At 43.3% G+C, this 14,429-nt stretch overlaps 1 protein-coding gene across 1 annotated transcript in view; it reads right to left on the bottom strand.

Moving 5' to 3' along the window:
* Nucleotides 1-14,429, bottom strand: part of BICD1 (BICD cargo adaptor 1) — a 117,515-nt gene that overhangs the window by 42,286 nt on the left and 60,800 nt on the right. Inside the window, 2 exon segments of the mRNA XM_032221622.1 lie at nt 4,285-5,376; nt 12,379-12,816. Of these exon segments, the coding sequence (XP_032077513.1) occupies nt 4,285-5,376; nt 12,379-12,816 (1,530 nt within the window).

The following is a 14,429-nucleotide window of genomic DNA, read 5'->3' as shown; positions in this document are numbered from 1 at the left end:
GGACAATATTGAGTAATACAGGAAGAAGTAAGTTATATGCTTTCTGAAATGTTTTATCTATGATATTAAAATAAAACATATTTTAAAAATAGACAAATTTGTCTAAGAGAAAATTAAAACAATCCTATGACAGTATAAACATATGCAAAATATAGATCAGCCCAGAATTTAAGCTGATCAGCAACTAGCCATATATTTGGATACAAGAAATAAATTGATACTCCTTTTCAACTTACACCAGTTCATTTAGTGACCATCCAATGTTACGACAGCAATGAAAAAAGTGACTTATGACCGTTTTTCACACAACCATTGCAACATCCCCATTAAAATTTAGATCCTCGCCAACTGATTCATATTTATGACCATTGCTGTATCCCAAGGTCATGTGATCCCCTTTTGCGATCTTCTGACAAGCAAAGTCAATGGGGAAACCAGATTCACTTAACAACCGTATTACTAACTTAACTGCAGTGATTCGCTTAACAACTACGGCAAGAAAGGTTATAATATGAGGTAAAACTTATTTAACTAATGTTTCCCTTAACAACAGAAATGTTGAGCTCAATTGTCGTAAGTCAAGGACTGCCCACTCTGAGTAGAATAGTGCTACAAGGTCAGGAGTAAACCTTTCTGATCAGAATGCAACTACTGGTATACACTGACAAAATTCAATAAACAAAATTCTAAATATGAGAGCATTTGCTTATACAACATCAGGAGTTCTGAAGGTCAATATGCATAATTAATCATATTAATTATAAAAATATATATTCATCAGTGGTGGGATTCAATTTTTTTTACTACCGGTTCTGTGGCATGGCTTGGTAGGCGTGGCTTTTTGGGTATGGCAGGGGAAGGATACTGCAAAATCCCCATTCCCTACCGATCAGATGGGGACTCTATTCTCAGGCAAAGAATAGATGGGGCGGGGCCAGTCAGAGGTGGTATTTACCAGTTCTCCAAACGACTTAAAATTTCCACTACCGATTCTCCAGAACTGGTCAGAACCTGCTGAATACCACCCCCGATATACATGCTGTATATAGCTTTAAACCAGATGAACTATGCATAAAATAGATGATAAATCATGATTAAAAATTAATATCAAAGCATTATTTTCTGATTTCTTTTGGCAAAAGCAATATCCAGTTTTCACTTTTATTGGCCACTAGGTAGCATAAGGTGACTTGTTTTGATTCTTAGATTTGCTTTCCAGTTGACAGCTCTGTAAATTTTTCCAGTTAATCATAGAACTGTAGATTTGGCTGCAACATTCTTTTTCACTAAGAGATGCTATATTTTCAATGTAAACATCCATACTTTATTTTCATATAGGAAATTAATATAAGGTTCCTGAGAAATATCTCAACAAAGGACATATTTCAACAATCAAGAATCCATGACGTGTTAAAAAAAATAATCAAATAGTGTCGCAATATCTCAATATATCTAAACTATAGAGGTCTAATTTCTGAAATTTAGACCTTTGGACACCTAACATCAAAAACGTCATCAAAAAAGCACAGCAAAAACATTCTTTCTGCGTCAACTCAGAAAGCTCAAACTGCCCAAGGAGCTGCTGATTCAGTTCTACAGAGGAATTATTAAGTCTGTCATCTGCACCTCTATAACTGTCTGGTTTGGTTCTGCAACCCAAGGCCAACAAAGACTTCAGAGGATAATTAGAACTGGAGAAAAAACAATTATTGCCAACCTGCCTTCCATTGAGGACCTGTACAATGCACGAGTCAAAAAGAGGGCAGTGAAAATATTTACAGACCCCTCGTATCCTGGACATAAATTGTTTCAACTTCTATCCTCAAAACGATGCTATAGAACACTGAGCACCAGAACAACTGGACATAAGAACAGTTTTTCCCTGAATGCCATCACTCTGCTAAACAAATAATTCCCTCAACCCTGTCAAACTATTTACTAAGACTGCATTACTATTACTAATAATAATAGTTCCTCTCACCCATCTCCTCCCACTTATGACTGTATGGCTATAACTTGATTGCTTGTATCCTTACAATTTATATTGATTGTTTCCTAATATGATTTGATTGCTTATTTGTACCCTATGACTATCATTAAGTGCTGTACCTTATGATTCTTGACAAATGTTTCTTTTGTTTTATATACACTGAGAGCATATGCACCAAAGGCAAATTCCTTGTGGGTCCAATCACACTTGGCTAATAAAGAATTCTATTCTATTCTGTTTTAAATATGAACAATCTCATAATCAGGAACTTCATGAAATAGTATTGTAGGACGAAATATCATATTCATAAGTCACCCTCTTTGTTCATGAAACTCACAGCCTCATCTGAAGCCAAAACATACCAGATTGCAAGTAAGAAGAAATAATGGAGCAGAATTCCTTAAATTCTTTTCAGCCGATATTTAACAGCCAGATAGTTTCAGCCAGGCTCAAACTGATAAAACCATCTCTCCCACAAAGAATAGCAAACAGGTAAAATCCCTTTAATGTACAGAGCTTTCTTGAATACACAAATGTGGTGCTCCAAGATTAGCTTATAGTTGCACATAAAAGGGAAAAGATCTATATACACAGTGAAGTGATATAAGGAGAGTTTCCTCCACTGGAGTTGCACGCCCATCAGAATAAAGATTTCAGATGACACATTCACACATCTCACAAGGGACCATTTTTTTCCTGATGCAGGAGGGGGTGCACAGGTAAACCCACCAGTGGCTGGCCAGGTTAGGTGGTCTTAATAGAATGGACCTTATAAATTCATATTAGCTTGGCTTTTCATTCTAGTGCCCTGGAGTTCCAAAGTTGACTTTTAGCTGGAGTGAACTTTCTCTCCAACTTCCTCATAAGTATTAAAAATAGGGCTGAACAGTGTGGCAAGACCATGTAAAGGAGGGGCACAGGAAGCCAGGCGTGGGTGAGAGATAGAACAGAGGGAAAAACTGCTGACAGCTTAAGACATTATAGGAACTTCTCCTTTTCGAAATGTCATGCTTGTCTCGTGTATGGAAACGCCTTGAGAATGCACAGTGTGGAACACGGCATAAAAGTAGCATCCTGGGCAGAGCCCAGGCAGTTCAGATTTTGGTGTGTGAGCACCCTGAACTCGATGCATCAAATAAACCTGTTTCTCTCACCTTCGTGGTCTCAAGTCCTGGTCTTTCGTAAGTAGATTACAAACCTCAATCTGCTGCAACATTCCTATCACATGACTAGTCTCAACACCCCAAATTCGTAGCTACCTCAATTGCTGAACTCTATGCTACCAAATAAACTACAGGTAGACCTCAATTTACAGTTCATTTAGTGGCCATTCAAAGTCACACTGAAAAAAGTGAATTACGACCTCTCTTCACACTTCTGACCATTGCAGCATCCCCATGGTAACGTGATCAAAATTCAGATGCTTGCAACTGACTCATATGTATACAGTGTCCCCGGGGTCATGGGATCATCTTTTTGAGACTTTCTGACAAGCAAAGTCAATGGGGAAGCCAGATTCACTTAACAACCATGTTATTAACTGAGCAATTGCAGTGATTCACTTAACTGTGACAATAAAAGTGGTAAAATGGGGCAAGGTTCACTTAACAAATGTTTTACTTGGCAACAGAAATTTTGGACTCATTTGTGATTGTAAGGTGAGGAATACCTGTACTTTCTTTTCAAGCAGCCTCATCCAGTGCATTTCAATCAATCAGAATAGAGCTGGAATGGACTTTCAAGGTTTTCTAGTCCAGTCCCCCGCTCAAGCAGGAAACCCTATACATGTGATGGCGAACCTATGGCACATGTGCCAGAGGTGGCATGCAGAGCCCTCTCTCTGGGCATGCATGCTGTCACCAGTTGCACTTCCGGCCAGCTGGTCTTCGCGCATGGGCACACCGGAAGCCGAAAAACAGCAGCTGTCCGCCGTGCACACATGGACTCCAATTTTGCACTCGGTGCGAAAAGGTTAACTATCACTGGCCTATACCATATTTCTTTCATGATCCAGCTTGAAACTGGACCAGATTTTTCTAACAGTATCAGAATAAGGATACAAATTCAATCCAAGTTGATTTGAAAAGTAATTATCAAAACGTACTTGGTTTTTTTTGTCTTCTGGGACTTCAAAGAAACCTAAGAATACCCCACTGTTTAATTTCACAAGAAGCTTAAAAGTAAACACAGCAATAACAGATGTAAAATCAATGGTAAAATCGCCCTTTAAGCCATTTTAAAACCCATAAATTATACACCTCATTATAGAAAGGAAATTACACTCCCCAAATTACCTGCTTGTTGGCTTTCAACACTGCCCTGAGGGTTGCTATCTGTTCCCTTTTCGTGCTAAGCAGGGACTTTAATTTCATTATTTCTTCCATTAAAGCCTCCTTGTCCTTATCAATCATAGGTGCCAGTTCACGGGCCGCTGCACGCTGCCGGGACAGCTGCAATGACCGATCTACTGCTTTCTGCAAGTGCTTGATTTGGTCCCGTATTATGGCATTGAGGTTGTAAATATTCATGGGCTCTTTCCGAATGTCACTGGTGTCAGAAACCGGGGAGGAAGGAGGGGCTGTAATGACAGGAGAAATGGTGGGGGTCTTTGTTGGGCTGGGCTCTTTATTGGCTTCTGTGCTCTCTTTTGAACCCTGTTCAGTTGGCACCCTGATTTCTACAGGGAGTGCCGTCCCTCTCCTGGCAAGGCGTGGAGATAGCAGCCCTCTTGGATCGTCAGGTCCCTTCAAGCTCCCACTTCTCGTAACTCGACTTTGCCTGTAATAATCCAGCATAACCCTATTCGGAGTCTCGTTGTTACACAGACAGACATGATGATAGAGTTGAGCCAGCTCTTCGCTGAAAGTCACCAGCTCATCCTGAGCGGCATTGAGGGTATTGTGGTTCTCGTTGGCAACGCCTGTAATCCTTTGCACCTCCTTTTCCATCTGCACCATTTTCTCGTGGCTTTCCTTCGTTGACTTTTCCAAGCTGGAGACCTGCTCGTCGTAGATCTGGATCTTGCTCTCATACTTGTCCTTTTCCTCGGTGTAGTTTTCAACGCACTTATTGTACTTCTCTTTTAAGGCTTTGATTTCAGCTTTGAGGTCAATCACCTCGGTAACGGCTACCTTGTATTTACACTCTAGGATCTCCAAGCCGTTGATGTCCACTTCATAATCGTGGGTTTCCTCCCCAGAATCTCGGCCTTTCTCAAAATCGACTTCTTTCAGCTCTTTGTGGCTTTGCAGACCCCTCATTGCGTTGACGTGTTCGGTGAGCCTATGGACACGTTCATGCTGTTCGGTGAGGGCCCCTTTGGTGTGCTCCAGCTGCGTCTGGGATTCCTGAAGATTAGCCAGCAGAATAGCTTTCTCACGCTCCACCTGCAATAACCCAGAAAAAGGATGTCAATATCTCTAGAAAAAAACTGGGATATAAGAGCTGGGGGCCCCTATAATTAAAGGAACAGTTTAAAAATGGAAATTTACACAGGAAGTCCTGGACTTACGTCCATAATTGAGTCCGATTCTTTTGTTGCTAAGTGCCACATTTGTTAAGCAAACTTTGTCTCATCTTATGACCTTTCTTGCCACAGTTGTTAAGCGAATCACTGCAGTTCTTAAACTGGTAAGTGAATCTGGCTATATCATTGACTTTGCTTGTTAGGAGGTTGCTTGTTAGGGGACCACATGACCCCAGGACACTGCAACCATCATACATAGGAGTCAGTTGCCCAGCATCTGAATTTGGATCACTCGAGCATGGGGATGTTGTAAAGAGTGAAAAAAAGGTCATAACTCACTTTTTTAGTGTCATTGTAACTTTGAATGATCATTACATGAACTATTGCAGGTCAAGGACTACCTGTACAAATATCCTTGACTTACCACCATTTGTTTAGCGACTGTTCGAAGTTATATTGGCATTGAAAAAAAAGTAATCCTTGCACTTAAGACAGTCATAGCATCCCCATACTCACGCAAAATTTGGGTTCTTGGCAATGAGCATGTATTAAGATATTTACTCGTGAGTAAAACAACCCCTTTTTGTAACAGGGCAGTAACAGTCTTTTATTCACAGAGATAAACAAAAAAATCAAAAGCACCGTACTTTTTGGAGTATAAGATGCACCTTCCCCCCACTCCTAAAAGAGGAAAAATGCCCCCATTTCGGTGAAAAACAGGGCTGTTTTTGCCTTATCCCAGCCCTGCTGAAGTCTGCAGAGTGCTTCTAGGGGCTGGGAGGGACAAAAACATTTTTTTCTTACTTACCTCTTTGAAATCTTGGTGCATCTTATACACCGGTGCATCTTATAGTCCGAAAAATATGGTAATTAGTCCCAACAACCTGGGTTTAGCCAAGAAATCTGAATTGCTTGCTGTATACTAGAAAGGAATGGTTGTCTGCGACAACTGGCCACTCCCAAACCCCTCCTATATATTTCCCACCAGGGAGGGACTGGTTATCGTCTGTGTCTGCCTCTCCCTGAGAGTAGGCTTATTACTTTCCTTTGTTCTCCTCTCTTTTCCGCTCTGTGCATACTTGCATCTGGGATGGGCCCATCTGTTTCTCCCCCTCACTCAGCTCAGGCCCTGAAGACAGCTGCCTCTCCACCTGGGGGAGGAGGGAAGACCCCGGCTCTGCTCCTGTCTCTGATGCTGTTTCCTTATCAGAGCCTTCCAAAGGCTCCAGAGCTGACCCAGGCTCTCCCTCCACCTCCCCGTCTGACTTGGCAGCTAGCTCTGCTTACAGCCAATGGGCTACAGCACCTTCCTAGCTGGCTTCATAGACTTAAAATAACTTTATCATTACTTTGAATCAGTGGTGGGTTGCAGGCGGTATGCCCCAGTACTGGCTTACCAGTGCCTGCCGGGAGCACCGGGTACCGTTCCGGTATGGTGCTCCAGTCCACCCACCCACCTGCCTCCTTACCTGTATTTGAGCTCTTCGGTGTTTCCGCGTATGCGCATGCAGCGTACGCCACCTGCACAATGCTCCGCTGAGCAGCTGGAGTGTCGCGGAGGCATCGCAGAAGGTAAGGATGCATGTGCGCGCTGCATCCATGTGCGTGTGTGCTGCGCACATTCATGTGGTGGCCGCTGGGCCCTGCTGCACCGTACGGGTTGCAACAGGATCCAGAACCCACCACTGCTTCGAATGTACACTAATCGGCATACAATAAAATGAAATTTCATTGCATACAGCTCTCAAAGGGTCACCACAAGCAAAGTCAATGCTTTCACTTGTTTGATGAGTAGAGGTTTTTAGAGGTTTTAGAGGTTTTATTTGCATTTGTAGGCCGCCCTTTTCCCTGAGGGGACTCAGGGCGGCTCACAGAAAACCAGGGAAAGGGGAAATACAACATTGAGACAACAACACATAATAAAATAATGAGCAACATGCATACAACATTCGGGCGGGGTAGAAATCCTTATCCCCAGGCCTGACGGGCGAGCCAGTTCTTCAAGGCAGTGCGGAAGGCCTGGACGGTGGAGAGGGTACGAATCTCCACGGGGAGCTCGTTCCAAAGGGTCGGGGCTACTGCTGAGAAGGCCCTCCTCCTTGTGGTTGCCAGCCGACACTGGCTGGCCGATGGAATGCGGAGGAGGCCTAATCTATGGGATCTTATAGGTCGTAGGGAGGTAATTGGCAGAAGGCGGTCTCTCAAGTATCCAGATCCACTGCCATGTAGGGCTTTATGGGTGATCAATAGCACCTTGAAGCGCATCCGGAGATCGACAGGTAGCCAGCGCAACTCGCGGAGGATAGGTGTAATGCGGGTGAATCGGGGTGCACCCGCAATCACTCGCGCGGCTGCGTTCTGTACTAGCTGAAGTCGCCGGATGCTCCTCAAGGGCAGCCCCATGTAGAGCACGTTGCAGTATTCCAGCCTAGAGGTCACAAGGGCCCGAGTGACTGTTGTGAGGGCCTCCCGGTTCAGGTAGGGTCGCAACTGGCGCACCAGGCGTACCTGGGCGAATGCCCCCCTGGTCACAGCCGCTATATGATGGTCGAATGACAGCTGTGGATCCAGGAGGACTCCCAAGTTGCGGACCCTCTCTGAGGGGTGTAAAATTTGACCCCCCAGCCTGAGTGTTGGATTATTGGCCAAATCTTTGGGAGGAAAACACAACAGCCACTCGGTCTTTTCCGGGTTGAGCACAAGCTTGTTAATCCTCATCCAGTCCATGACGGCTTCAAGCCCCCGGTCCATCACGTCAACCGCTTCATTGATTTGGCACGGGGCAGACAGATACAATTGAGTATCGTCCGCATATTGATGGTATCTGATCCCGTGCCTACGGATGATCTCTCCCAGCGGTTTCATGTAGATGTTAAATAGTAGGGGGGATAAGACCGAACCCTGCGGCACCCCATATTTTAGGGGCCTTGGGGACGATCTCTGCCCTCCCACTAACACCGACTGCGACCTGTCCGAGAGGTAGGAGGAGAACCACCGTAACACGGTGCCCCCCACTCCCACCTCCCGCAGTCGTCGCAGAAGGATACCATGGTCGATGGTATCGAAAGCCGCTGAGAGGTCAAGGAGGACCAGGATGGAGGGATGTCCTTCATCTCTGGCTCTCCAAAGATCATCCATCAATGCGACCAAATATGAATATATGAGTAATATGAGTAATATGAAACCAATCGTAGTTTGCTGCAGTGTAGTCATTACTATTTCAAATCTCTTGATGCATTTATGAAAACATTTAATGGAAATATAATTAGAACACAACTGAAGATTTACTGATTCAATTTGTCTCCTGCTGCAATCTCATAATGACCACTTTATATGCAGCATGTGTGAAATCTGTGAAGCCCACCCTAAGAAAGGGATTGAGAATCAAACCACCAAGATCACAGATGCCGTTATAACATCTGTGCTATATCTATCTCTAGGACTTGATGTACAATTTTGGTTGCAGGATAAAGCAGTGCTGGAAAAAGTCTAAAAGAGGGCAACCAAAATTAGTAAAGGGGCTGGACCAGTGGTGGGATTCAGCCAGTTCGCACCTATTCAGGAGAACCGGTCGTTAACTTTCTAAGCAGTTCAGAGAACCGGTGGTTGGAAGAAATCTCATTTTGTTTTTTCCCCACTTTACAGAACTAATCCTGTCAGGAAGGCAGGAAGGAAACATTCTGGTGCTGTTTCTAGCCTAATCTTTATTGCCCTGCTTACAGAAACTGCCTCTCCGGTTAACCCTTATTACATTGTAATAGTTAAGGTGAAGCGCCCATTGACCTGAGTGACGTTGAGTTGGCCATGCCCACATGGTCACATGATCACTGAGCCCCGCCTACCCAGCTGGTTATTAGGGCAGAGAACCGGTTGTTAAATTATTTGAATCCCACCTCTGGGCTGGACCCTCTGCCGACAAGAAAAAAAGAATTATTGTGGTTTTTCAGGTTTGAAAAATGGTTATTGAGCCGCTGCATGTTCAAAGCATAGGGAATTGTCCATAGTATGGAGAAAATCAACAGGAAGATTTTTCCCTATACAAATACTGAGACCACAAATCATCCAATGAAACTGTGAGGAGAGAAACATATCCATTGGAAAGTTGCAGGTCATCGGCCTAGGAGTGAGCTTGCAGGCCTGACGAACCAAAGTTTTAAACTAATATAATTGCAAAATGTACAAGACATATTGCTAATGTGCTGACTTGTGCCTGCATTTCCTGCAAAGTTTGTACGTGTATGGATATATTTAGAGCAAGAAGAACGAGATGGTGGGAAATGAGGAACTGAAAGTAGCAAGTATCTGAGAACTTCAAATGTACACGGGTGACTGGAACAAGGAATTAACTTGAGGAATGCATTAGCATGAAATCAAAAGTTAGAATTAAGATTGCCGGGAGAAATATCAACAACCTGATATGCAGATGATACCACTCTAATGGCAGAAAGTGAAGAGGCTCTAAAGAGCCTCTTGATGTGGGTGAAGGAGGAGAGGGCAAAAGTTGGCTTGAAACTCAACATTAAGAAAACTAAGATCATGGCATCCAGCCCTCTCAATTCCTGGCAAATAGATGGGGAAGAAATGGAGGTAGTGACAGATTTTATTTTCCTGGGTGCCAAGATCACCGCAGATGGGGACTGCAGCCAAGAAATTAAAAGACGCTTGCTCCTGGGGAGGAAAGCTATGGCAAATCTAGGCAGCATACTAAAAAGGAGAGACATCATCCTGCCAACGAAAGTGCGTATAGTCAAGGCTATGGTTTTCCCAGTTGCAATGTATGGCTGTGAAAGTTGGACCATGAGAAAGGCTGAGCGCCAAAGAATTGAAGCCTTTGAACTAGGGTGCTGGAGAAGACTCCGGCAAGTCCCTTGGATTGCAAGGCGATCAAACTGATCAGCCCTAGAGTAGATCAACCCTGACTGCTCTTTAGAAGGCCAGAACCTGAAGATGAAGCTCAAAAACTTTGGCCACCAAATGAGAAGGAAGGACTCACTGGAGAAGAGCCTAATGCTGGGAAAGATTGAGGGCAAAAGAAGAATGGGAGGACAGAGAATGAAGTGCTGGATGGAGTCACCGAAGCAGTAGGTGTGAGCTTAAATGGACTCCAGAGGATAGTAGAGGACTGGAAGGCCTGGAGGAACATTGTCCATGGGGTCACGGATTGAACATGACTTCACAACAACAACAACATGCCACCAAATTGATTATCTGTACAAGGGAACCTATTATCCCAAGAACACAAAAGGCGTAGAGCTCTTTTCCCAATTCATTCCATATGGAAGACAAGGATGCTTGGGAATAATTTCACAACACTTTCAGCATCACAATTTATACATTGGGACGGAAGGAAAAGATAAAAATCTCATTGGTTCACATTACTGGACCTGTACAGAAAATCCTTTATTTAGTCATGCACATGATGGGGCAAAAAATAGAAGGGGAGAAGATGGGACAGGATAAATTATATTATAGTGCAACATAGACCTGTAAAGTATTCCATTAGAAAGACAATCAGGTTCTGTAAAGAACATCAGAAAAACAAGGCAATGCTGATCAGAATCTCTGTTAAACAGGAAGTAAATAAGCCCTTGCCTTCTCTTGAAGGAGGGCAACCCATTCAGATGGAGATAGAGGGCAATATGACAAGTGACTTCTCCCAATAAATAAAGCAAAGTCGGCAATGATCTTTGTTAACATCAGGAAGCCATAACTTGGGCACTTGTCCATCCAGTTGGGTTGACAACCTGCAAGTGACCTACTTTTCTTTTCCCAAGTGAATGGGGTGGTATTAAATATAAAGTTATAAAGTATTAAGATAGATATAAACTTAACACTAATATGAATAAAATGACCAACTTTAATACATGCTCAGTCACTCGAGCCCTCCATCATCTCATGCTTGGATTGATTCAGTGTAGTCTACATGGGGCTCCCCTTGAAGAACATTTTAGAAGCGACAACTACTGCAGAGTGAGGTGGTGAGAGCAGTTCTTGGGGCCCCTTCGGTTAGGAACAACTTCCCTCTAAATACCAGCTGCAGGGAATAAGTAGGGGAGAGGTTATGTCTCCTACTCCAGCTCGTGATCTCTCTACTGGCCATTGTGAAAAGCAAATGCTAGGCTTAGGTGGACCTTAGCTCAATGAAGCAGGATTATTTTTATGTTAGGTGGGCAACAAAAGTAGTAGTAGTAGTAGTAGTAGTAGTAGTAGTAGTAGTAGTAGTAGTAGTAGTAAAACGGCAGCAGCATTTCAAAACTGAATCCGACAAAGTAAAAAATGTATAGAAGAGAATATGTGTAGCTGAGGTTTGAACTATAAGGTCCTTAGAGGTCTCCAAGCTTGGTGGTTTTCTTGCTCACGTTTCATTAAAAACGTCATCAGGACTCAGGGATTCAAAAAATTTTTACTACCGGTTCTATGGGCGTGGCTTGGCGGCCATGGCAGGGGAAGGATACTGTAAAATCTCCATTCCCTCCCCACTCCAGGGGAAGGTTACTGCAAAATCCCCATTCCCTCCCGATCAGCTGGGACTCAGGAGGCAGAGAATAGATGGGGGCGGGGCCAGTCAATGGTGGTATTTACCGGTTCTCCAAACTACTCAAAATTTCCGCTACCGGTTCTCCAGAACTGGTCAGAACCTGCTGAATACCACCTCTGCTGATGACGTTACCTAATTTGGTAATGAAATATCTACAAGAAAGCCACCAATCTCAGGGACCACTAAGGAACCCAAAGTGAAAAATACACAAAACACGCTGTTAAGATATAGTACATTTGAAGTGGAGATGCAATCGCTTTTTTTCTTTAAAGGCATGTTTACTTTTTTTTTCCAAATAATTTTTCTCAGGGAAATAAATGCTTCCGGTATCTTTGCACACCACGTGAACATTTACAACTAAGAGGAACATTTATAACATGTTACCTGCATGAGCTGCTGCTTCAGTTTCTGCATTTCAGAGATGTTCAGCTCACTGAAGAGATCAGAGACGGGGTGCAAAGATTCTCCTTTCCTAACGCTGGGAGTCCGAAAATCCCCATTCAGTTTCATGTGAGGACCATGAATATGTCCATTCATCTTGTCATCATTATTGGGTTCATTCCCATCTTCTCCAAACTTTAATCCATCTACTGAGATATTAATGTGATTACTATACATGCTATCGTTTAAATTGATATACTGAGACAGTTCCTTCCTCAGATTGTTCTTCTGCTCCCTTTCATTCTTTAAGGTCTCCAAGGCCTCCTCTAGCTGATGTTCAGCAATCTCCTTCAACCGGATGGCGTCTTCTAGCTGGCTATTAAGCAACACCGTCTCTTCCTCAAATCGTTTTATCTCATGTTTCAAGCCTTCATATTCCACCTGAATTAAATAAAACAAAGAAGATTCATAATGCTAAAAGTTGGATTTATACACAATCTGCCATTTGCCGCTCTCTCTTCAAATAAACAAATGAGGCACTGTGCAAAGGAGATATTACCAATTGAATAAGCTTAGCACCAAGAAGTCATGCTAACTCTATCCTTATATTTTCTCTCCTCAAATAACTAATAATTGTATCACCACAGAATTGCCATATATTAGCATAGTTAAAATGTAATAGTAGAATTAGGGGGTCGGTGTATTTTACAAAGCACAAGAAAGCAAGACATGAAATGATGGAAACTAATCAAGGAGAGAAGCAACCTAGAACTGAGCTGAAATTTCCTAACAGGGAGAACAATTAACCAGTGGAACAGCTGGCCTCCATTATTGGAGCTTTGAAGAAGAGACAGGACAGCCTCTCATCTGGAATAGTATAGGGCAGAGATTGTCAGCCTTTTGGCATTGGTGACCAGTTTTGGACCGTGTGTGTGTGAGAGAGAGAGAGGGAGGGAGGGAGGGAGGGAGGGCGGGAGGGAGAGAGAGAGAGAGAGAGGGAGAGAGAGAGAGGGAGAAAGGTGAGTTGCTGCCGGTTCGGCCTAATTTGGCCGAACCAGTAGTGGAATTCAGGTCGGGGTTGCAGAACGGCAGCAACCCAGGCCTGCCACACCCCCAAATTGGTTCCCTCGCTGCCGCCTGGCTGCCACCATTTTGGATTTTAGTGACTGCGCAGTTTGCGAACCGGCAGTAATGCCAGCAGCTACCCACCCCTGGTGTGTGTGCGTGTAGGATCAACACGCAACCTAGATCACTTGTGTGCACAGTTTACAATAGGGATTACACTCCTGGGAGAATATAATGCCTGATGATCAGAGGGTAGAGCTGATGTGGTGATATTCTAACACTAGGGAGTGGCTGCAACTACAGATGAAGCTTCCCTCAATCGCCGGCCCGCCACTTCCAGCTCTTTGACACAGTTCCTAACAGCCCACGGACTGATTTCGGTCTGTGGCTCGGAGATTGGGAAAGCCCTGGTATAGGGTCTTCAGCTTGAGCAGGAGGTGGAACTAGAAGACCTCCAAGGTACCTTCCAACTCTGTTATTCTGTTACATTTTATCTCTGCTAATATATGGCAATTCTGGTGCTAAATTTTATCTCCATTAGTACATAGAATAGAATAAGATAGAATTCTTTATTGGCCAAGTGTGATTGGACACACAAGGAATTTGTCTTTGGTGCATATGCTCTCAGTGCACAAAAGACAAGATACAGTCGTCAAGAATCATAAAGTACAACACTGCCAATATGACAATTCTAGAACTATATTTTATCTAATAAAGCATAACTTGTAAGAATAACTGAGATTTGCACCTTTCCCGTCACCAAAATGAACATTATTAAGCCCATTTCATGATGCACACTTCTCAGTAAAATGAACTGACCTTTAAGTATACCCATCACAATCAATAGGAAGAAGTTTAAAAAAAAAAAAAAAGCAAACAGTTCAAGTGCTTCTAATTGTGCTGTTCAGGCCAAAGCTTAAATTACAGATTTTTAAAAGGACTACCAAAAGTGTATACTAAGAAGATTCTTGCGTAAGAAGAGGCGAGAT

Source organism: Thamnophis elegans, chromosome 7, assembly GCF_009769535.1.
Source record: "Thamnophis elegans isolate rThaEle1 chromosome 7, rThaEle1.pri, whole genome shotgun sequence".
Lineage (NCBI taxonomy): Eukaryota > Metazoa > Chordata > Lepidosauria > Squamata > Colubridae > Thamnophis > Thamnophis elegans.
This window is presented reverse-complemented; position numbering and strand designations above follow the sequence as displayed.